Source organism: Stegostoma tigrinum, chromosome 14, assembly GCF_030684315.1.
Source record: "Stegostoma tigrinum isolate sSteTig4 chromosome 14, sSteTig4.hap1, whole genome shotgun sequence".
Taxonomy (NCBI): Eukaryota; Metazoa; Chordata; class Chondrichthyes; order Orectolobiformes; family Stegostomatidae; genus Stegostoma; species Stegostoma tigrinum.
The window spans coordinates 73,760,892-73,783,636 of NC_081367.1; the positions used below are offsets into that span (position 1 = coordinate 73,760,892).

Here is a 22,745-nt window from a genome sequence, read left to right on the forward strand (position 1 = left end):
CCAATCTGACTCCAAGTTGATACACGGCCAGGTTGTAAACAAGGCCTCACACCTAAATGCATTTTCTGACCCGAGATGTCACCTTTGGTATACTGAGGGAATTGATAATACCTTTAGTTATCTCAGGGCAATGATTTGAAAGGAATTCTGGGACATGCATATTAATCCTTTCTGACTGATTAAAGATTTAACAGCCATCTTAGGTTTGTTCAACACATTCGCATCAGTTCTATAATCCTTTGATCTTTTGGTTGTAAACTCTGTGTCTCGTGCCACCTCTCCCACTAACACCTGAAGAAGGAGTGACACTCCGAAGGCTTGTGCTTCCAAATAAACCAGTTAGACTATAACCTGGCATCGCGTGATTTTTTTACTTTGACCACCCCCGACCAACACTGGCACCTCCATTTCTATGACTAAACTAGTTCTTACCAGCTCAGCATGGATCCCATGTGATTTCACCTTCTGTATCAGAAGTAAAGGGACAGCATCACCTCGAAGTTACCTTCAAGCTTCACACAAGTTTGTGTTGGACCTATGAGTGATAATGGGAACTGCAGATGCTGGAGAATCCAAGATAACAAAGTGTGGAGCTGGATGAACACAGCAGGCCCAGCAGCATCTCAGGAGCACAAAAGCTGATGTTTCGGGCCTAGACCCTGCTCTCTGATGAAGGGTCTAGGCCCGAAACGTCAGCTTTTGTGCTCCTGAGATGCTGCTTGGCCTGCTGTGTTCATCCAGCTCCACACTTTGTGTTGGACCTATGCCAGGTTCTTAATTAGCACCAGATTAATATTCTGGAACTCTTGTTACAGCATTGGTGGAGTATCATCACAGGAATGACCTGGTCAAGTACATTTAGGTGTGGACAGTTAATACCTACCAATATTCATATCCCAAAGAATGACTTTTTTAAAGAAATTACTTTCATTTAAGGAAAATTCAAAGCCCACAACTCTAATGAAAATATACTAACTGAATAATTTCAGGCATGAATATTCCCCATTTCTTTTCCAAATGATGTTGTTCACACATTTTCAGTGAAGTTATGGCTTACAAACCAGAAGCAGGCAACAGGTTTGTAAAATTTGCAGGTGGATGGATTCATACAAGTCAAAGGGATTAAAGGCCATCGGGGAGGGGGAAGAGATAGCATCGCAAGTTTGAAAACCAGCCAGATCAGTTCTGGTCGTATTGAATGAAGGAGCAGGTGTGAATGTCAAATGCCCTACTACTGTTTCTATTTCATATGTTCGTACATTAGTTGACAGAGCCTTCATTTTATTGTGGTATTCCCCCTTCCTCCCTCTCTAATCTCCTCCTGCTAGTACAAAAGGGAATTGGATTAGCACCTGAAGGGAGTGAAATTGCCAGGTAATGGGGACAGGATGGAGAAGTGAGATCAACTAAATTACAGAGGGCTAGCACTGCTTTGACAGATTACAAGGCCTTCTTTTGGACCATAACTGCTCAATAATTCTACCATGATTCTAAGTGACTGAAACATTTATATGTCACTAGAATGCATGTTTTGACCATTGACAGCTTGTGATTTCAGCTGTGTTCGTGGAATTCTTTCCCTAAATCTTGCTATCACTACTTCTATCTATACTCCTCAATAACTCTCTTTCTAACTCTGGTCCTGGCTACCCATTCTCATATTTTTTAGTTACTCAGTGTCACGTTCTGTTTGATAATATTCCTGTGGAATACCTTGGGTTGTTTTTGTATATTAAAGACACTATTTAATTGGAAATTATTTTATACTTCTTTGTTAGAATAGTTTGCCCTGTTAGGCATATTGTGAGTCCAGTAAATGAGGCAGTATTTAACACGGGCCTGTAAGAGTACAAATTTAGGCAAGCAGGGGTCTTTAGTTAAGTGGCATTCCCTCCTGGGTCCCAATCTCCATTTACAGAATCTCTTCACTTGATACCCTCTTGAGAGGTCCTTTGATGCTATGCCACATTGCCACTTGCCGAAACTGATCAGAGGATTGGTAGGTCAGCCTTTCAAGCTACAGGTACAAGACGTGGCTGCTCACTTTCTCTCTGATCTCCTTCCAAGCTGCTTTGGTCAATTAGAAGAGTCTCCAATGGCCAATCCCTTGAAAAGACCACCTCCCATCATTCCCAGGAGAACCTGCAAGGAAGCATTTTTGAGCCCTGAGGCCACACTTCATTTGTTTGCAGGCATTTTGACTTTAACCGAAAGGTAGAACAGGCATTGGAGAGATTGGGGTCCAAGAAGATTATTTGCCCGAAGAATCATGGAAGTGAGAGACTGTGATTTTAAAATACAAGTTCTAATTGGTCTTGCAGCTAGAGAATCTGTAACTAGACATTTGCTCTGACTGCAGAGAGAAGAGGCCTGCCCAACCTGAAATTGTGTCATTTGATGGCAGGACGACACTTACTGCACAACCCCACTGTGTAATTGTAAGTGGGCATGTGTCTAATTTGCATTGTACTTGTGGGTGTTACAGGTTCTCAACACGTGAGCATAAATGACACCCTCCGCCAGTCTGGAGTTGGGAGCTTCATCCATCCGATTAAGACTTCGCCCACGGTTTCTCCTTATGGGAAGGTTTTTTATTTGGTTCACTCTTTTCAAATTTTCAACAATCTCAAGACATCCCATAGCACTTTGCAGTCAATGAAAGATTATTGAAGCCTATTCAGTATTGTTTGACTGTCTTCCTATTGAAACCTGGGATGTGACATGGGCATTCTTAGTGGAATTTCTCTAGCATATTTATATGTCACTGATGCATGGTTCAGGTTTCATTTGCAGTATAAGAGTGTGCTGATGACAACAGCTTAATATACCAGGGCTTCAGATGACTTGCAGAAATCTGTCTTGCCAACTAACCACTTGTTGTAGCTTGTCCAGCTGTGAGCTGGCATGGCCGATGCAGCGTTGAATCTTTTAAAAGATTCGATTTGATTTATTGTCGTCACAAATACTCACAAACAGTGAAAAGTAATACGGGCAGATCATAGAAAACAAGTGTCGTTTAGATGGAGAGAGGACTACAAGGTTATAGCTACACAGGAGATGCACAAAAGGAAGATCAACGTTGGATTTGAAGTTAGAGAGGTCCATTCATCAGTCTAATAACAGCGGGGAAGAAGCTGTTCTTGAACCTGATGGTACATGTATCAAGCTTCTGTATCTTCGACCTGATGTAAGAGGTTAGAAGAGAGTGTTACTAGGATGGGAGTGGTCTTTGATGATGTTGGCAGCCTTTCTGCAGCAACGAGAAGTGTAAGTGGAGTCCATGGATGGAAGGTTGGCTTCCACGATGGCCTGGGCTGTGCACATCACCTTCTGTAGTTTGTTACCGACCTGGGCAGAGCGGTCGCTGTACCAAGCCATGATGCACCCAGATAGAATGCTTTCTATGATGCATCTATAAAAGTTGATGAAGGTCCTTAATAGACCTGCCAAATTTCCTAAGCCTCCAGAAGAAGAAGAGATGTTGTTGTGCCGCCTTGACTGTTGCATCTACCTGGAAGATCCAAGACAGTACGTTGGTGATCGTCACTCCTGGGAACTTGATGCTCCTGATCCTGTCCACCTCATCTCTGTTGATGTAGATGGGGTCGTGTCCTCCTTTCTTCCTGAAGTCAATGATCATTTCTTTTGTTTTGATGACATTGAGATCTCTCCATGAAATTGAGATTGTTGTCATTTCACCAGTGCTGGTTGCCATGGTATGGGAAGTGCAGAATGTATTCCAGGGTCTCTCCTTCTGATATCTTCGTCCTTCTTGAAGCCAGCTCCACAAAAAGTCAGGCAGAAATCCTACCAACTCAGTCGTTTCGGCCATAACTGGCTTCAAGTGTCTCATGAATGAGCCTAATTTTTCACAGCCACTGGGCAGGATTTATTTGTGGTCTCTTTTATTCTCTGTCTTTTCCCCCTCCACCACAACTATACTCCAGACCACATTCCCACTAGTGGGAATTAGACACAGATACTCTTGCCGCATTCTCCTGGGCCTTTGGCCATCATACCTACTCCAGGGGCTGCACTACATTTTGCCGAACAGAGTGGATCAGTAGGAGTCTTTGGATTGGCCTCATCCCATTACAGCTGGAGATTGGGCATTCAGGTAGTGCTGTGGGTCAACAACAGCAGCAGAACTGTACTCCAGCACAATCGGTAACCTCATGGCCCGACATATTTGGTTGATGAGGGTCGAGCTGTGGATGTGGTGTATATGGACTTCAGTAAGGCATTTGATAAGGTTCCCCATGGTAGGCTCATTCAGAAGGTCAGGAGGAATGGGATACAGGGGAACTTAGCTGCTTGGATACAGAATTGGCTGGCCAACAGAAGGCAGCGAGTGGTAGTAGAAGGAAAATATTCTGCCTGGAAGTCAGTGGTGAGTGGGGTTCCACAGGACTCTGTCCTTGGGCCTCTACTGTTTGTAATTTTTATTAATGACTTGGATGAGGGGATTGAAGGATGGGTCAGCAAGTTTTCAGACGACACAAAGGTCGGAGGTGTCGTTGACAGTGTAGAGGGCTGTTGTAGGCTGCAGCGGGACATTGACAGGATGCAGAGATGGGCCGAGAGGTGGCAGATGGAGTTCAACCTGGATAAATGCGAGGTGATGCATTTTGGAAGGTCGAATTTGAAAGCTGAGTACAGGATTAAGGATAGGATTCTTGGCAGCGTGGAGGAACAGAGGGATCTTGGTGTGCAGATACATAGATCCCTTAAAATGGCCTCCCAAGTGGACAGGGTTGTTAAGAAAGCATATGGTGTTTTGGCTTTCATTAACAGGGGGATTGAGTTTAAGAGTCGTGAGATCTTGTTGCAGCTCTATAAAACTTTGGTTAGACCGCACTTGGAATACTGCGTCCAGTTCTGGGCGCCCTATTATAGGAAAGATGTGGATGCTTTGGAGAGGGTTCAGAGGAGGTTTACCAGGATGCTGCCTGGACTGGAGGGCTTATCTTATGAAGAGAGGTTGACTGAGCTCGGTCTCTTTTCATTGGAGAAAAGGAGGAGGAGAGGGGACCTAATTGAGGTATAAAAGATAATGAGAGGCATAGATAGAGTTGATAGCCAGAGACTATTTCCCAGGGCAGAAATGGCTAGCACGAGGGGTCATAGTTTTAAGCTGGTTGGTGGAAAGTATCGAGGGGATGTCAGAGGCAGGTTCTTTACGCAGAGAGTTGTGAGAGCATGGAATGCGTTGCCAGCAGCAGTTGTGGAAGCAAGGTCATTGGGGTCATTTAAGAGACTGCTGGACATGCATATGGTCACAGAAATTTGAGGGTGCATACATGAGGATCAATGGTCGGCACAACATTGTGGGCTGAAGGGCCTGTTCTGTGCTGTACTGTTCTATGTTCTATGTTCTATATCCCCCACTCAACCATTACCATCAAGCCAGGGGATCAACCCTGGTTCAATGGACAGTGCAGGAGGGCAGGAAGCAGGACCAGGAATACTTAAACATGAGTTGACAACCTGATGAAGGTACTAAACATAAACAGCAAGTGATAGACAGAGCTAAGTGAGACCATAACCAGTGGATCTGATCTAAGCTCTGCAGTCCTGTCACATCCAGTGTGAATGGTGGTGGACAATTAAACAACTTACTGAAGGAGGAGGCTCCACAAATATCCCCATCCTCAATGATGGAAGAGCCCAGCACATCAGTGCGAAAGGTAAGGCTGAAGCATTCGCAGCAATCTTCAGCCAGAAGTGCCGATTGGGTGATCCAGCTCAGTCTCCTCCAGTGGTCCCCAGCATTACAGATCCCTGTCTTCTGCCAATTTGGTTCACTCTGCCAGATATCAAGAAAGGGTTGGAAGCACCAGATCCTGCAAAGACCATGGACCCACTTAACATCCCGGCAATAATACAGAAGATTTGAGCTCCAGAGCTTGCCGCACCCCGAGCCAAACTGTTCCAGCACAGTTACAACACTGACGTCTACCCAACAATGTAGAAAATTGACCAGGCATGCCCAGTATACTCTCAGCAGGACAAATCCAACCTGGCCAATTACTGCCCTATCAGTCTACTCTCAATTATCAGTAAAGCGATGGAAGGTGACGTCAGTCGTACTAACAAGCTGCTCAGCAGCACCCAGTTTGGGTTCCGCCAGGGCCATTCAGCTCCTGACTTCATTGCAGGCTTGGTTCAAGCATGGACAAAAGAGCTGAATTCCAGAGATGAGGTGAGAATGACAGCCCTTGACATCAAGGCTACATTCGACAGAGTGTGGTATCGAGGAGCCCTGGCATAACTGAAATCACTGGGTACCAGGGGCAAACTGCCTGCTGGGTGGAGTCCCAGTGGCACATAGGAAGATGATCGTGTTTGTTCGTGGTCAGTCAGTCATGTCAGCTCCAGGACATCTCTGCAGGAGTTCGTCAGGCTAGTGTCTTAGGCCCAACCATCTTCAGCTGCTTCATCAATGACCTTCCCTCCATCATAAGGTCAGAAGTGGGGATGTTCACCAATGATTACACAATGTTCACCAGTCGTGACTCCTCAGATACCAAAGCAACTCCAGTTCAAATGCTGCAATATCTAAACAATATCTAGGCTGGGGCTGGCAGGTGGCAAGTAACATTCACACTACGCAAATGCCAGGCCACGATGATCTCCAATAAGAAATAATCTAACCACTGTCCCTTGACATTCAATGGTGTTACTATCCTTACCATCAACATCCAGGGGATTATCATTGTCCAAAACCTCAACCGGATTTGGCCCTTAGACACAATGACTTAGAATATTGTGAGATGTAACTCACCTCCTGACTCCCCAAAGTCTGCCACCTAGAAGGCACAAGCTAGGGGTGTGCTGAAATACTCCCCACTTGCCTGGATGGGTTCAGCTCAACAATGCTGAAGAAACTTGATACCTTCCAGGACAAAGTGGCCCACTTGATTAACAGCACATTGTAAGGTACTGGGGCATGTTGCTGAACAAAAAGACCTTCATAGTTCAGAAGTTCAGAGTTCCTTGAAAGTGGAGTTGCAGTTATATAGGAGCGTGAAGATGGCACTTGGTACGCTTGGCTTTATTGGACAGTGCATTGCATATAGGAGTTGAGAGGTCATGTTGTGGCTGTACAGGACAATGGTTAGGCCTCTTTGGAGTACTTGTGCAGCTCTGGTCTCCCTGTTATAGGAAGGATGTTCTGAAACTTGGAAGGGTTCAGTAAAGATGTACAAGGATGTTGCCAGTGTTGGAGAGTTGGAGGGTTTGAGCTATAGGAATAGCTGGGGCTATTGTCCCTGGAGCATCAGAGGCTGAGGGGTGACCTTATAGAGGATTATAAAATCATGAGCCGCAAGGATAGGGTAGATTTCCCTTGGGTGGGGGAGTCCAAAATTAGAGGGCATAAGTTTAAAGTGAGAGGAGAAAGATTTGAAAGTGACCTAAGGAACAACTTTTTCACGCAGAAGGTGGTGCATGTGTGGAATGAGCTGCCAGAGGAAGTGGTGGAGGCTGGTACAATTACAACATTTAAAAGGTATCTGGATGGGTACATGAATAGGAAGGGTTTAGAGGGATATGGGCCAAATGCTGGCAAATGGGGCTAGATTTATTTAGGATATCTGGTCAACATGGACAAGTTGGACCGAAGGGTCTGTTTTCATGCTGTACATCTCTATGATTCTATCCACAAGCATCCCCCTCCATCACTGATTCTCAGTAACAGCAGTGTGTACAAGTTATGAGGATGCACTGCAGAAATTCACCAAAGATCCTTAATGCCTTCCAAAGCCAAGTCCACTTCCGTCTAGAAGGGCAAGGGCAGCAAATACATAGGAACGCCATCCCTTTCAAATTCCACTCCGAGCCACTCACCATCCTCACTTAGAAATATACTGCCACTCTTTCTGTGTTATTACCTCCCTAATGGCATTGTAGGTTAACTCAAAGCAGGTAGACTGCAGCAGTTCAAGAAGGCAGCTCACCCCCACCTTCTCAAGGGCAACTGGGGACAGGCAACAAATGCTACCCCAGCCAGCAATGCGCATGTCCCACAAGTAAATTTTTAAAAAATGGAATTAAAAAAACACCCTTCTGGTGAGGAGAGAATAAACAAGACCTGCTTCCTACTTCAGATTTCGCTTTGCAAACCAGTTAAATAGAACAGTTTGAGATTTAAATCAATAGTCATCTTCTCACCGGTGGAATAGCCTACTGATGCTTTCTATTTAGGCTTGTATGTGAAGAAAAACCTTCAGAACAAAGATCTCATTTGGCAACCCTGGAAGTACTATAGTTATCACTACCTTTGAAGAAAAGTTGGGAGAAAAATGAGAAAAGCCAAAAAATGAACAGTAGTGTAATCTTTCTTTTGTGGTTGCCTTGCCTTTATTTTCACATTGTACATGTCCAGCCACTTTAATCCACCCATAAATTTATTAGACATATCTCAATACATGACCTGAAGACCATCTCATTCACACATTATACAGTGTTGCTTATTTCGGGAATTATAACCACCTAGCCTCTTGAACCATTGCAAGTATTGGCTGTTAAAATAATTGTGCAAACTGAAGTCTTAAACTGTTGTGCTGAGTGTATTTTGTTCAAATTGGCTTGTGCCAGTGAAGCGGTTAATTTTTTTTTGTGTAAGCATTAGTTCAGTGGAAGTTGCAATTAAGGTTAACCACAGCTAAATTGCTCCAGTACTTGTGATTCAGTTAATACTAAAGAGCCAAGTTGTAAGGTTAGTTGACAACTTTCTTCAATACTGTTAACTTTATTGAAAATTAAAACTATTACTGAAGCATATCTGTTCCTTCATTCATCTATTCCCAAAGAATGTTTTCCCTTGTAATTCTCTGTCTGTTCAGCTGAATCAAGCACCATCACTGAATGATAGGGTAGACATCTGTCAGTATTACTGTTTAGCTACTTAAGTACTACCTACTAAACAGATCTTTGAAAAATGTTGAACTAAACAGAGCTCTCTCCCTTGTTCTCTTCAGAGAAATAATTGGCTTCTGCTCAGTCCTGCTTACAGACCAATTAAACATGGGAGGAATTGTCTCTGTTAACTTGAATCTTGCTTCACTATAATGATGGGTTTGAGGAGCTATAAACTACATGTCCTGAAGACTCATGTTTTTAACATTAGGCTGAGCCCAGCTGCATCTAGACATATCTTCCGTTGCTCACACCTGCCTACCAGTGCATATTGTTTCCTCTTACCTTTTTTCAAATAAATTGGTATTATTTAGAAAATTTCAGTTTCTACTGGTAAAGAATCTGTAACTATACACCCTTGAACAAAGGTTATATCGTGTGGTAACTTCTGAGGTTTCAAGGGTGGGCCTATTAGTGGATGCATGCAATGGCGTTAAGTAACTTTTTGATACTAAATACTGACCTGACTAAATTATTTTGGTAGCTGCTGTAATGGAAAGATACATGTGTGCAAAAGCAAATACATCTCAGTGAAAATGATCTTTAAAGTTGGAATATCTTTATGTCACAGCATTGGATATGTTGTAGCATACAAGTTTTTGGTTTGGCCAAATTTTGTGTAGCAAAACACATGATAATATAATTGATTTGGACATAAAGCTTTATTGAATGTAAATTGGTGCTGCTGTTTTGGAAAAGTGAATTTGTGCAGCTGTACTATTGATTTTAATATACTGCATTTTAAATTCATGGACTGCAAATTGCAAATTCCTTTCTTCAACCACTTGCCCCACCCCTACCCACACCGCACCCACGAAGGAAACCTGCACCATGTATATTATCACAGCATGATCTAGGAAATGTGTGTGTTCTTTTAAACAATATTGTCCAAATTAACCATTTGGACGGCAAAACTTTGTAAAATATTGTAACATGTGTGATCGACCATTGTTTTTCTGCTGCACCCTCTCAACCCAAGCGCACCCAAAACTCTAAGGTCATTTCCTAACTAACACTACATCACATTTCCATACACTTCTGTTCTTGCTGACCTACATTGGCTTCTGGTCTGGTATATCCTGTATTTTAAAACTTTAGTCTTCGATTTCAAATTCTACAATGGCCTGGCCCTCCCTGTTTCTGTAACCTCTTCCAGCTCTGAAATCCTCTGTCTCAGCAGTGTCTCTGACTTTGTTTAAATCATGTAGCTGAGAGTATATTTAGCTCATGTGCAAATTGTTTAGTATTTCAGATTGCAGAAAAATACCCTGAGAGGAGTTAATAAAGAATTTGCGAAGAACCATGTCATTCCTAACGATATACTATTCTATCTTCCATCCCACCCTTTAGGTTGCAATAATTAACACCAATGGAGATTTGAAAGGATACACAGACCGGAACCTTTTCCCAGTGAAAGGTAAGTACAGGGAGAACACATAAAAGCACAATCTATGTGAATTTAGAGTGAAATCTTCAGCAGGTCATTCATTTACAGACAGGAATTGTAATATGAAGGACATGTCTGTCATATTTGTAGGTAATTGGCTTTAGTGGGGTGTCTTTCACTTGGAAGTGATTCTGAGCTCAATTCAAAGGAATGCCACTTTCTGTGGAGGTTAGATTTTATTTGGAAGCAACTCAAGTATTGGATTCCTTTAACTTAGTAGATGTTTTGAACTTCGTTGAGAATATTAAGGACCCTGCTGGTTGAGCTCTGCATCACTAATCTGTGCGGCCCTATTTACCTATTGAAGCATCACCCTTCAACAATTTCAATTAACAGTGTGCTGTATACAAATGAATTACATTGTAGATGCTCTCATTTTATCATAATTACTTTAAAACATGTAAAAAGGGGAGTCAAGCGACATTTGCTGGCTGTTCTGCAGAAATTTGTATCAGAGGTTTCTGCCAGGTAATAAGACTGGCACCAATCCTCTTTCACTCTGTTTACACCCTTTTCCTGGAGATAGAGAAAGCAGGGAGCAGTAGGATCACTGGAATTGCTGGAAAGTCTCAGCACACCTGGCAGCAATTGTGGAGAGAAATCAAAGTTAACATTTTGGGACCAGCGACCCTTCCTTGGAATCTGTTCTGACCCTGTTTCCAGCATCCGCAGTTCTTGGGGTTTCATTTTATTAGTACAATTAGTTCTGCATTGCTCCAACAGAACTGATGGGCCAAAGAGCCTCCTGTTCTGGCTCTCTAGCACATGCTGGGCCGAGGCTGGCAGCATGTCCAAGTGACCCATTATACTAACACACATGTTACTGTTGCTCTGTGCATATAGCACTCACACTGACATAAATGGTTAAAGTTTGTATGAATAGATTCCAGTAGGCAACCTGCAGAAACTGAGTGCTAATGTGGGTACAGCTCAGTCCCTCCATTCTACCCTAAATTTGGCAAATTTGACCAGTCAGTAATAACTGTGCTAATATGGCTCTTCCTTTTATAGATTACCTCCATTCTAACTGTATGAGTTGACAGCAAGCTGACTGCATACACAAAGATCAGACAAATTCATTTCTGCTACTTAGCCCGTTTCCACAAATGGCCGTTGCTGTGTTGATAAGCAAAGTTCCCAAAGAACTCCACTGATCTATCAGGGAGCAGCAATCTACTCTTTCCTAGATGCTGATTTACAGCAGCAAGTTATTGCAAATTTTATATCAACAGTGTAAATTGAAGATAAGTTATCATGACAAGCTCTCAGCATTTAATCTCAGAGAAGCATTAAGTGTTATAATTATCCATGTGCTCTGAGCGCCTTTCTAAAATGAAAAGTCTACCCTACTATTTTCTGGAAATGCGTCAACATTTGCTTTCACTAAAACCAGATAGTAGCTTTTGACCTGGATTTTTGCCACAAAGTAAAGCCTCTCTGATGAGGATGGCAGATGAGTCAGGAAATTGCAAGTCTCAATCTGGCAATTGCCATTTTCGGTGAGGGCTTACCTGGTTCACCATTGCAGCTGGCCATTTACATCAATGTCTGTCTCTGCTGCTATGTGATTCCTATAAAAATGTAGCCCAACAGTGTGAAATCTGACAGAAGACTCGGTAAGAGTAGATCTGACTTGTGGATTTCTTTGGATAGACAAGGTACCCCTGTGGAGAAGATAGGTAACCCTTTAGATAGGGTACTGAGACACATTTGGAAGTGGTCAGATGACCTTTGGAATGTTTAGAAGTAAACATGAATATGTGCAAGAATTGCATAAACTCATTAACTATTTTTCATTGGAAGGCAATCGATTTGGAATTTGTAAATATTTTAAATGCAAATGGAGATAATTCTTGATCATCACGGGGATGAAAGATTATTGGGGAAATGTAGAGTTAAAATCAGATCGGCCACACTCATTGAATGGAAGAGGAGGCTGGAAGGGCGAGTGGCCTGTTCTTCTTCCTTGTTCATATGGTGTCTGGAAGCAGGTCATGCACCCAGTCTAACTCTCCTGACTCTGCACACCCAAATTCTGGTGCAAGTATATTCCTTTAACTTGCACATGAGTGTAAATGCTGTTTCTTAATATAGCTACATATATGGGCAGATAATTGGCATAGCATGGTGGCTCAGTGCTTAGCTCTGCTGCTGCACAGCGCCAGGGACCCAGGTTCAATTCAATCCTCGGCGACTGTCTGTGTGGAGTTTGCACATTCTCCCCGTGTCTGTGTGGGTTTCCTCCGGGTGCTCTGTGTTTCCTCCCACAGTCCGAAGATGTGCAGCATAGGTGGATTGGGCGTGCTAAATTGCCTGTAGTGTTCAGGGGTGTGTAGGTTAGATGGGTTGTAGGGGGATGGGTCTGGGTGGGATACTCTGAGGGCTGGTGTGGATTTGTTAGGCCAGGCGGCCTGTTTCCACACTGTAGGGAGTCACTGATTCTATGAATTCTGCCGTGGCCTGGATCGCTACACTACAGAATGAAAATGTTGGATGTTTCAACAAGACTGAAAGATAGAAACGGAATTAAAAATATTCCGAAGGATTTTTGTCTTTGTGATTACAGATCCTGTCAGCACTTGAGGTTTAAATCCGTGTTCCCATTAATTGCACGTACCTTTATTCTACAGGTGGAACGGACCTTAATGTTCACTTTAGGCTTTGTCCACTGATTGAGGCAAAAGTGCTAAAAATAGGCAGGACCCAGGGTCCAAGAGACCAAAACTGATTAAAGACAAACCATCAAAGAAGAATTTACTGTGAATGGCACTGGGTGAATATAAAAATGGACATTGTTTACAACTAATATTTTCAACCCTGCTTCACATTTCACACTGGTTACATTGCTCAATATCAGAGGAACAGGAATAGGTAATGTAATCTCTTAACCCTGTTCCACTGGGTAGTGAGATCTGCCTCATCTTCTATTTGATTCCTTTGTCTCATATTCCTTTAATACCTTTGGCTGAAAAAAATCTATAAATTGTCACAGCTTAGCCGTTGGAGTATGTATAACCTTTTCAGTAAATCTCCTCTGCATTCCTGCCAAGGCAGATATATTCTTCCTAAAGTTTGGTACCCAGATCCACTGGCTGTACTCCTTTTTAAAACAACTCATTCGTGGGATGTGGGCATCATTGGTTCGAGCAATATTTGTTGACCATCCCTAGTTGCCCGTGAGAAGGTGGCGGTGATGAGCTGTCTGCTTGAACCACTACAGCCCTGGTGATGTAAGGATACCCCACTGTCATCAGGAAGGGAATTCCAGCATTTTGTGGGGTCTAACCAGGATTTTGTGTAGGTGGAGCATGACTTTACTCTGCTGTATGCTATTCCTTTGGATATATTGCCTTTTTGTCTATAAGCCTGTTTATGAACACCAGACCTCTGGACCTCCTGTTGTTTCTAGTTTTTTTTCTCAATTCATTAATATCTTGTTCTGTCCTTTTAGATACCAAGTGGATGATGTCACATTAACATTTACCTACAGTGAGATCAGTAAATTAGGATATGTGACTTTCTCTCCCATCACCTAATTTGTTCATGAATAAAGTGAATAGTCTTGTTATGTATCTTCAAATTTTTATTTAGTTTTGGGAAATAATGAGGAACGATTGGGAGGATTAGCGGGCTGATTATCAACCCGTCTGAACCACATCTTAGGCAGTAGCTTCGAGGCCACGGGGATCCAGATTGGGATTTGAACCCTGATCTTGTAGAAACAGGGTCAATACCTGCTCAGCCGCTAACACTCACTATCATGAATAGTTGTGACGCCCATCGTGGATCCTTCTCGGACTCCAGTAGTCACATTTTGCCAGCTGGAGTGCTGGCATATTATCCCTGCTCTTTGTCTTCTTTTGCTAAGCCAATTGCTTGTATCTTGAAACTAAAAAGCAGCTAAAGTGTACAATCATCTTTACAGAGAAGCATCAATAAATCGAGTGAGGTACTAAAGGTGTCTGAGTCATCTGTTACGATAACAGTAGTTAGAATTCTAATGTGCTGGTACAGCTATGACTCAAATCATTTGAGCTTTGGTGTGAAAGATTTCCGTGACTCTTTTAACGGATCTTGTGATTAAGTTAGCATCTTAGTAAATATACGATTGATTCGTTGTTGGCGTTAACTGACAGTGTTTATAATTAAACTGAGCCGTTCTAATGGTCTGTTTAATGAAGAGATTAAGATTACTGCTATAAATTCGCTGCTTGATTTTTGTGTTGGGGAACTACTTTGCTCAGTAAATGCCAATCCCACTTGGAATCGGACATTTGCTCATTCAAGCCTCAAATTAAGATCAGTGCTTATAAGCTACACCAAGATTTTGCCATGAGGAATATAGTCTATAGTCAAAAAACACATTAAACCAAGTTCTCTCCTGCTTGTTACAGTGAATGTATAAGAACCCAATATCCTGTGAGGAAAATCCTAGATTTCTATCAATGCCTTGGTTGGTTTTATGCAGGGTCTTTACCAGCATCCAGAAACATGTTTGATGTTTACAAGTTCATACAGCGATCACCTATATAAGTAAGTCATCAATGCTTAAAGTAAGTTATTGTTAGTTGAATGATAAACAGGCAGTGTGATTTAGGGATATTAGGAATTACATGACTGTGAATTGGGACTTGAGAGGCAGTACACACAAAAGAATAGGTGTTATTATTCGTCAATAAAATAAACTCTTAGGTTTAATAGATAAAGCAGTGACAGAAAATCTCAGGGTATGGATTTTACCAATAAATATACATTTATGAAGGGAAAAGACAATTGAGAGCAATATCACTGACTGGTGAAACGTTAGTTTACCCTTGAGAAGCAGGTGCCATTGATGGGAAGATGCAAGTAGGGGTCCCTTACTTGGGACAAATGACAATAAAATTAGGAGTGGGCAGAGGTGAGAGATATAACTTAACATTGGAAATAGCTTAAAGAAAAGAATGGAGAAATAAATAAATGTATGCAAATGATTGAAGTGTAGAAGGAAAGGACAAGTTTACAATCATATCTAACTTTCACATCCTTAGGTACTGCCAGTGAAGTATATTTCACACAAAAAGTTGCTTTTATGAGTTAGGGAAATACAGTGACTAAATTACATTCAGCAAATTCCACAAGCAATAGTGAGATAGTGACCAAATAATCTGCTTTTAATGAAGTTGTTTCAGGTGATCTCCTCTTGCAGTTTTGAATATTGTGCCACGGCATGTTTAATATCCATTTGAGAAAGAAAGCCTTTCAACATCTCATCTTTGACAACGTAGCATTCCTTTTAATGCTGCACTAAAATGTCAGCCTAGATTATGTGCTCAAGATTCTGGAGTAGGACTTCAGAGTCCAAGATGAAGTGGTCTGAGGGTCTTTGGTGAATTTCTGCAGTGCGCCTTGTAGATACTACACACTGCTGTTACTCAGCGTCGGTGATGGAGGGAGTGGATGCTTGTGGATGTGGTGCCAATCAAGCAGTCTGCTTTGACCTAGATGGTGTCAAAATTGAGTGTTGTCGGGGTTGAATTCATCCAGGCAAGTGGGGAGTATTTCATCACACTCCTGACTTATATCTTGTAGATTGTAGACAGGCTTTGAGGAGTCAGGAGGTGAGTTACTCACCGCAGTATTCCTAGCTTCTGGTCAATGATAACATCCAGGATGATGATAGTGAGGGATACAGTGATTATAATACCATTGAATGTGAAGGGGCAGTGGCTAGATTGTCTGTTATTGGTGATGGTCATAGCCTGGCATTTGTGTGGTGTGAATGTCACTTGCCACTTGTCAGCCCAAGCCTGGATATTGTCCAAATCTTGTTGCATGTGAACATGGACTGCTTCAGTATCTGAGGAGTCACGATGGTGTTGAACATTGTGCAATCATCGGTGAACATCCCCACTTCTGACCTTATGATGGAGGGAAGGTCTTTGATGAAGCAGCTGAAGATGGTTGGGCCTGGGACACTACGTTGAGGAACTCCATTTTGCAAAAGTCAGATGTTAATTACACAGATGAAAATCTTGTATCTTGGGACAATAGCTGTTGGAAGTTGCTAACCTGGAATCCAGGTTCCGAAAATGTACCTGTATGTCTAAGATTCGTGATTGAGTTGCAGATGGATGGTTGTGAGTCTGCCAGTCTAATTGGTCATTCTCCCTTCATTTGCTGATTGGTGGAGGCCGAGGAGGATGATAAAAATTCATTTTTTGTGTGTTGTACCATTCATGAATCATTCCTGATATTTATTATTCACCTTGCATGTACACCCTGCTCTGCAGTTGTCTTGGCAACCAACTTGAGTATCTGCATTTGGGACTGAAAGGATGGCAGGTTGCATCTCTGTGGGAGTTACTTTGAGGTGGAATTTTGGAACCAAGTCAAAATTCTGTGGCAGGTTTAGTAATATGATACCTGAGCCAGACAGGTGTCCAATGCTTTAAGCTGTTTCAGAGATAGCAGGAACTGCCAATGCTGAAGAATCTGAGATAACAAGGTGTAGAGCTGAGTGAACACAGCAGGCCAAGCAGCATCAGAGGAACAGGACGGCTGACATTTCGGGCCTAGACCCTTCTTCAGAAAAAGGGTCTAGGCCCTAAAAATCAGCCTTCCTGCTCCTCTGGTGCTGCTTGGCCTGCTGTGTTCATCCAGCTCTGCACCCAGTACTTCACACTGCTGTTTGAATAATAGGCCTGACTCACTCATTGAACCTGGAAGAGTAGGCTAATCATTGATGGTGGGAAAATTTTTCCACTTTGTTCTCAATGAATGACGAGCCAATGACCTATTGGATAGTTGAGCAAGTGTCTGGTATTCTGGTATGCTGTGTTCTTTTATACAGTTAAGTACCCCACGCGCATACAAACATTCATCAGCCTTGGCTGTGCCCAGCTATGAGCACCTTGTGTGGAATGAACCAACAACTTGCATTTATATAGCAGCTTTAATGAAGTGAAACAAGCCTAACGTTGGGAAGGATGAGGGACATACTACAGTTACCTGCCATACATGATGTCAATAACTGTTGGACTATAACCTGGTGTTGTGTGACTTCTGACCTTGTCCATGCCAGTCCAACACTGGCACCTCCACAACACAGGATGTCATTTGTGACTTTGTTAAGGGCTGTGATGGGAGGAGTTCAAACATAGAGTTACGCGAAAGATTGGGGATGTTTTGGGAGGAGGTAGCAAAGAGTTTATAGTGGATTGGGGTGTTGTTGATGTAACTTCAGGGATGGAGCAGTAATTTGCAAGCATACAGTGGGCTGAATTGATTTTTGGGAGAGTGAGTGGGGATGCTAGATTTGCAAGGAAAGGCCCATTGTGTGAGGAGTGGGATCTGCTAACATGGAAGCGAGTAGAAAATGGTCAGTTTGTGAGAACAGCATTGAGGGAGAAGTGACTGGGTCTTCTGTGCAACAGAATCTTGAGAAAAATGCTAAGTTAAGGGACAATCTTAGGTAGGCTGACCCAGTTGGCATGTCTTAGGAAGAGAGGCAGCAGAGCCAGTTGAATGAATGATCTTGTTCTTAAGACAAGGAAATCCTCAAACTTTCTGTGCTCAGTGGAGGTGAGGATGGAGTGAACAGATGAGAAGGGTTTAACAAAGCAGTTTGTAATGGAAGTGACCTTTGAGTTAGCATTGCATTCCAGGATGATCATTGAAGAGTGAGTAGTTTATGCCAATGGCAACATGACGTAGTAGTCTTCAGGGGTACTTGAAGTGACTTGCAGTGGCAGTTTCACTGAGATTGTAATCCAGAGGCCCAAGCTAACGTTCTAGGGTCATGGGTTCAAATCCCACCACAGGAGCTGGTAGATTTTGAATTGAGTTCATAAATCTTGAACTTGAAACTGATCTTAATAAACGTGACTACGTCAGCTATTACCGATTGTTTTAAAAACCTGTCTGGTGAACCATCGCCCTTGTAGGGAAAGGGAATCTGCTGTTCTTGTCCAGTCTGGCCTGTAATGTGATTCAGGGCCCATAGCAGTGTGATTGACTCTTTACTGCCCTTTGAAGTGGCCAGGCTGGTCAGTCAGTTCAAGAGCAATTAGAAATGCGAAACAAATGATGCCTGTACCAGTGACACCCATGTCCCATGAAGAAGATGAAGGAGAATGTACCTATATGACCGCGTGAGATCTGGCAAAACACTTTTCTTTTAAAATTCATTCATGAAGTATGGCTGGGTGGGTCAGCAGTTATTGTCCTTCCCTAATTTCCCTTGACAAGATGCTGGTGAACTACCTTCTCACACTATTGTCAAGTATTTGCTGTAATCAGATCCACATTGCTGTTATGAAGTGAGATCCAAGGATTTGACCCAGCAACATCATAAGTATTTAAATCTGATCCTCTTGGACTTGAGGAAGCAGAGATGAGGGCCATACCAGGGACAATGACCTTGGTCAGAGAGAAGGGGAGGCCAGAGATAATGGGAATTGCAGATACTGGAGAATCCGAGATAACAAAGTGTTCATCCAGCTCCACACTTAGAAGGGGAGGCCAGTTTTTTTTTCATCTTGTACTAGGTGGAGGTCAATCTTTTCATAGGTGGAGATGAAGGTGATTGAACCTATTGAATGAGGACATCAGGCAGCCTGACATTTTGTTCTCTCTCTAGAAGTGTTATCTCACACAACTGAATGACTTCCCCACACCAAATTACTATGATCTTTGTGTTTTTTTTGTTTTTAACAATTAACCACCACCTGTAATCACTTGCACCCTCTCTTGTGCATATAATTAAACAGGAAACAGCTGACCGATAAGTTGTCAGAAATTGGATGAGCTTTCAGTCCCATTCAATTTCTGAATCAATACAGTGGATCTGATGTGATGCAACTTTTTTTAACCTAGATATGACCAAGTACAGCAATAAATTTATAATATTACATCTAACAGAATAGAAATACATAGCAGTGTATATCAGTGGTCTTACCTTCAACCCTTCAATGAAACTGAAATGAACTGCAATACAGCACACAAAGAATGATGGCTTACTGAGTACTTTTGCTAACATGGTGAAAATTCAGAGTGTTTGTGTACAACTTTAAAATTGAAGTAGCTGCAGTGGATAAGTTACACATACAGAGCGTGAGCTGCTGGCATTCCTGCTGTCTGCGATTTTGGAAAGCTCAAACTTCATATCAAGATGTAGATAAATAATCAACTTCTCCATAACGTGAATTCAGTTCTGTTTTGGAATGGCTGTTCTTGCATATAACTGCAAAATTGTTCTTGTACAGAAAGAGGCCATTCAGCCCATCATGTCTGCACTGGTTCTCTGAAGGAGTGTTTCACACAATGGAGTGATTACAAACAACTACTAATGGTATGTGCAGATATGGTCAGTGCCATCTCCCACCCAGGACAGGACAGGCTGCAGTTAACACCTGCACATACCATGCAGGAAGCATGATCTAGTCTCAAGTCAGGAGAATGTATAGCTTGGAAGACAATTTGTAGTTCACAGTGACTTTGTGGATAATGTTGCTGCCGTCCAGTCACAGTGGTGTCATCATTAGCTCCTAAGCCACTGATGCCCTTCCCCACTGAAAGTTTAAGCTATTTATTGTGATGACACACTGTATTAGTTAATACACAATAAGGTTCTATATAAGAGTTTTTTTCTGTGCCAAACTTGTTCTGTTTGTACACAGGTGCTTTAAATTGTAAGAACACATTTTTGAAGAAACATACATGGATCTGACTGTGTGTAAAGTTTTTGGTGTGGTTGAACTAAATGATCAGTTTTTCCATTGCAAATCTAGCCCTTGGTGCTTAACAAAGTAGCCAGTTCTCAAATTTGGTTGGTTTTTATGCAATTACAACAGATCTTGTACGGGTGAGGTTGCAGACACACTCACCGAGCTGGTGTGTTTGGTCGCAGACATTTTGTCACCATGCCAGGTAACATAGTCAGCGCGTCTCCGGTGAAGTGTTGGTGTTCTGTCCCACTTGTTGTTTATGTGCCTCAGTTTGCTGGGATGGTTGGCATTACTTCCAGTTCTGTTTTTTAGTGAACTAGACCCGATATGGGGGGAATTAATGGCCTTGTGGTATTATTGCTGGGTTGTTAATCCAGAGATCCAGATTCGAATCTCGCCGTGGCAGATTGTGGAATTTGAATTCAATAAACAACTGGAATTAAGAACCTAATGATGACCATGAATCCATTATCAATTGTTGGTAAAACCCATCTGGTTCACTAACGTTCTTTAGGGAAGGAAACTGCCGTCCTTACCTGGTCTGGCCTACGTGCGACTCCAGACGCACAGCAATGTGGTTGACTCTTAACAGCCCTCTGGGCAATTAGGGATGGGCAATAAATGCTGCCTGGCCAGTGATGCCTTCATCCCATGAATAAATAAAGAAAAACAAACCAATGTGTTTGTTGATGAAGTTCTGATTGGAATTCCAGGCCTCCAGGACTTCCCTGGTATGTCTCTGTTTCAGCTTGTGCTATTATGGATGTGTTGTTCTGGTCAAATTTGTTCTTTCTTTGTCTGTGTGTAGTGAGACCAGTGAGAATTGGTTGTGTCAGTTGGTGGCGAGTTGGTGATCATGTATCCTTATTGTCAGTTTTCTTCCAGTTTGGCCTGTGTAATGTTTCTCACAGTCCTTTGTGGTATTTTGAATGTTATGTTAGTTTTATTGGGTGTGAGTACGGGATCCTCTACGGTCATCAATAGCTGTGGCAGGGTGGGTTTTGGTTTGTGGGCTACTCTGATTCCTAGGGACCTGAGTAGTCTTGCGGTCATCTCTGATATGTAATGGCAGATTGTGACTTGGGTATCCATTCCTTTTGAAAGCTCCGTATAGGTGCTCCTGTTCTGCTTTGCACAATTCTAGGTTGCTGCAGTGTGTTGTGGCTCATTTGAATAATGTCCCGATGCAGCTTTATGGATGTTGGGATGGCTGTTGTTGTAATTAAATATCTGGTCTGTGTGTGCGAGCCTTTCTGTGTACATTAATCTGGAGTGCCCCATTGTTCCTACGTTCTACCAGTATGTCCAGGAAGGTTAGTCAGTTGTTGTTCTCTTCTTCTTTTGTGAATTTTATTCTGGTGGGGATATTTTTTATGTGTCGGTGGGTTTCTTCTAGTCTTGTGTGTTTGATAATCACAAAGGTGTTATTTACATAGCGGACCCACAGTCTGGGTTGTATAGTGGGGACCGCTGTTCATTCTAACATTTGCATTATTGCTTCTGAAATCAGTCCTGATACTGGGATCCCATTGGCGTTGATTTGTCTGAATTTACAGTCGTTGAAGGGGAAGTGGGTTGTGAGGCACAGACCTAGTAGTTTCAGGGTGCTGTCCTTATTGATGCTGTTGGTGTCGTGGAGTGTCTGCCTTTCTGATTCATCCAGCAGAGTGGTAACTGTCAGTTTGGCTAGGTCGATGTTTATGGACGTAAACAGTGCTGTTACGTGAAAGGATATCGTTATCTCATCCTCTTCTATTCTGTTGTCCTTGATGATGTTGAGGAATTCTTGGGAGGAGAGGATTTATAAAATCATGAGGGGCATGGAGAGGGTGAATAGACAAGGTCTTTTCCCCAGGGTAGGGGAGGGCACAGGTTTAAGGTGAGAGGGGAACGATATAAAACGGACCTAAGGGGCAACGCAGAGGGTGGTGCGTGTATGGAATGAGCTGCCGGAGGAAGTGATGGAGGCTGGTACAATTACAACATTGAAGAGGTGTCTGGATGGGTATATGAATAGGAAGGGTTTAGCAGGATATGGGCCAAATGCTGGACTAGATTAATTCATGATATCTGTTTGGCATGGAAAAGTCGGACTGAGAGCTCTGTATCCGTGTTGCAAATTTCTATGACTCTAATCGTGAAACGCTTTGTATTTTGTGACAATTTTGTAACAATTTTTTTGTCCATTTATATATGACCATTTTCCCTGAAGAAGTGTAAGGTGTTTTCCTGTCCTTGCCATGAAGTTCAGCTGCAGTGCAAAAACTGCACACCTTTTCCTTGCACTTCAGATACTGTAAAGCAGTCAGGAAAATTTTTGTTAAGTTATTTTTTGAGTTCAGATATTTCTAGATTACCAACTACCAGTAACGTGTATCTGTCAAATCTATGTAGTTAGAAACGCTGATGTTATTCTTGTTATGTTAGTTGTGCTCTGGGGTGTGGTCCGTACAGGATGTTTTATGTAGCTTCCATATCAAGAAGACTGTCTTGTGGCGGAATTTGGTACATTACGAAAGTGTTTCAGTGAGGGCTGTGACCTAGAGAAGGCACTTCTACAGTTTCTGTATTAGCAAGAAGATACTTCGGTCTGCAATGGAGTGTGTTAATTTAGCTTCTTTATTACTGCTTGACGGGCAGATGGAAATTTGTAGTTGATAGGAAGTAGTTGT

The 22,745-nt window shown here is 42.4% G+C and overlaps 1 protein-coding gene across 3 annotated transcripts in view; it reads left to right on the forward strand.

The window, feature by feature from the left end:
- Positions 1-22,745, forward strand: part of LOC125457866 (transcription factor Dp-2-like) — a 208,649-nt gene that overhangs the window by 41,848 nt on the left and 144,056 nt on the right. For all 3 annotated transcript variants that reach the window (XM_048542576.2, XM_048542575.2, XM_048542577.2), the window contains exon 3: positions 10,270-10,336. In XM_048542576.2, coding sequence (XP_048398533.1) covers positions 10,270-10,336 — 67 coding nt within the window. The remainder of the gene's footprint in view (positions 1-10,269; positions 10,337-22,745) is intronic.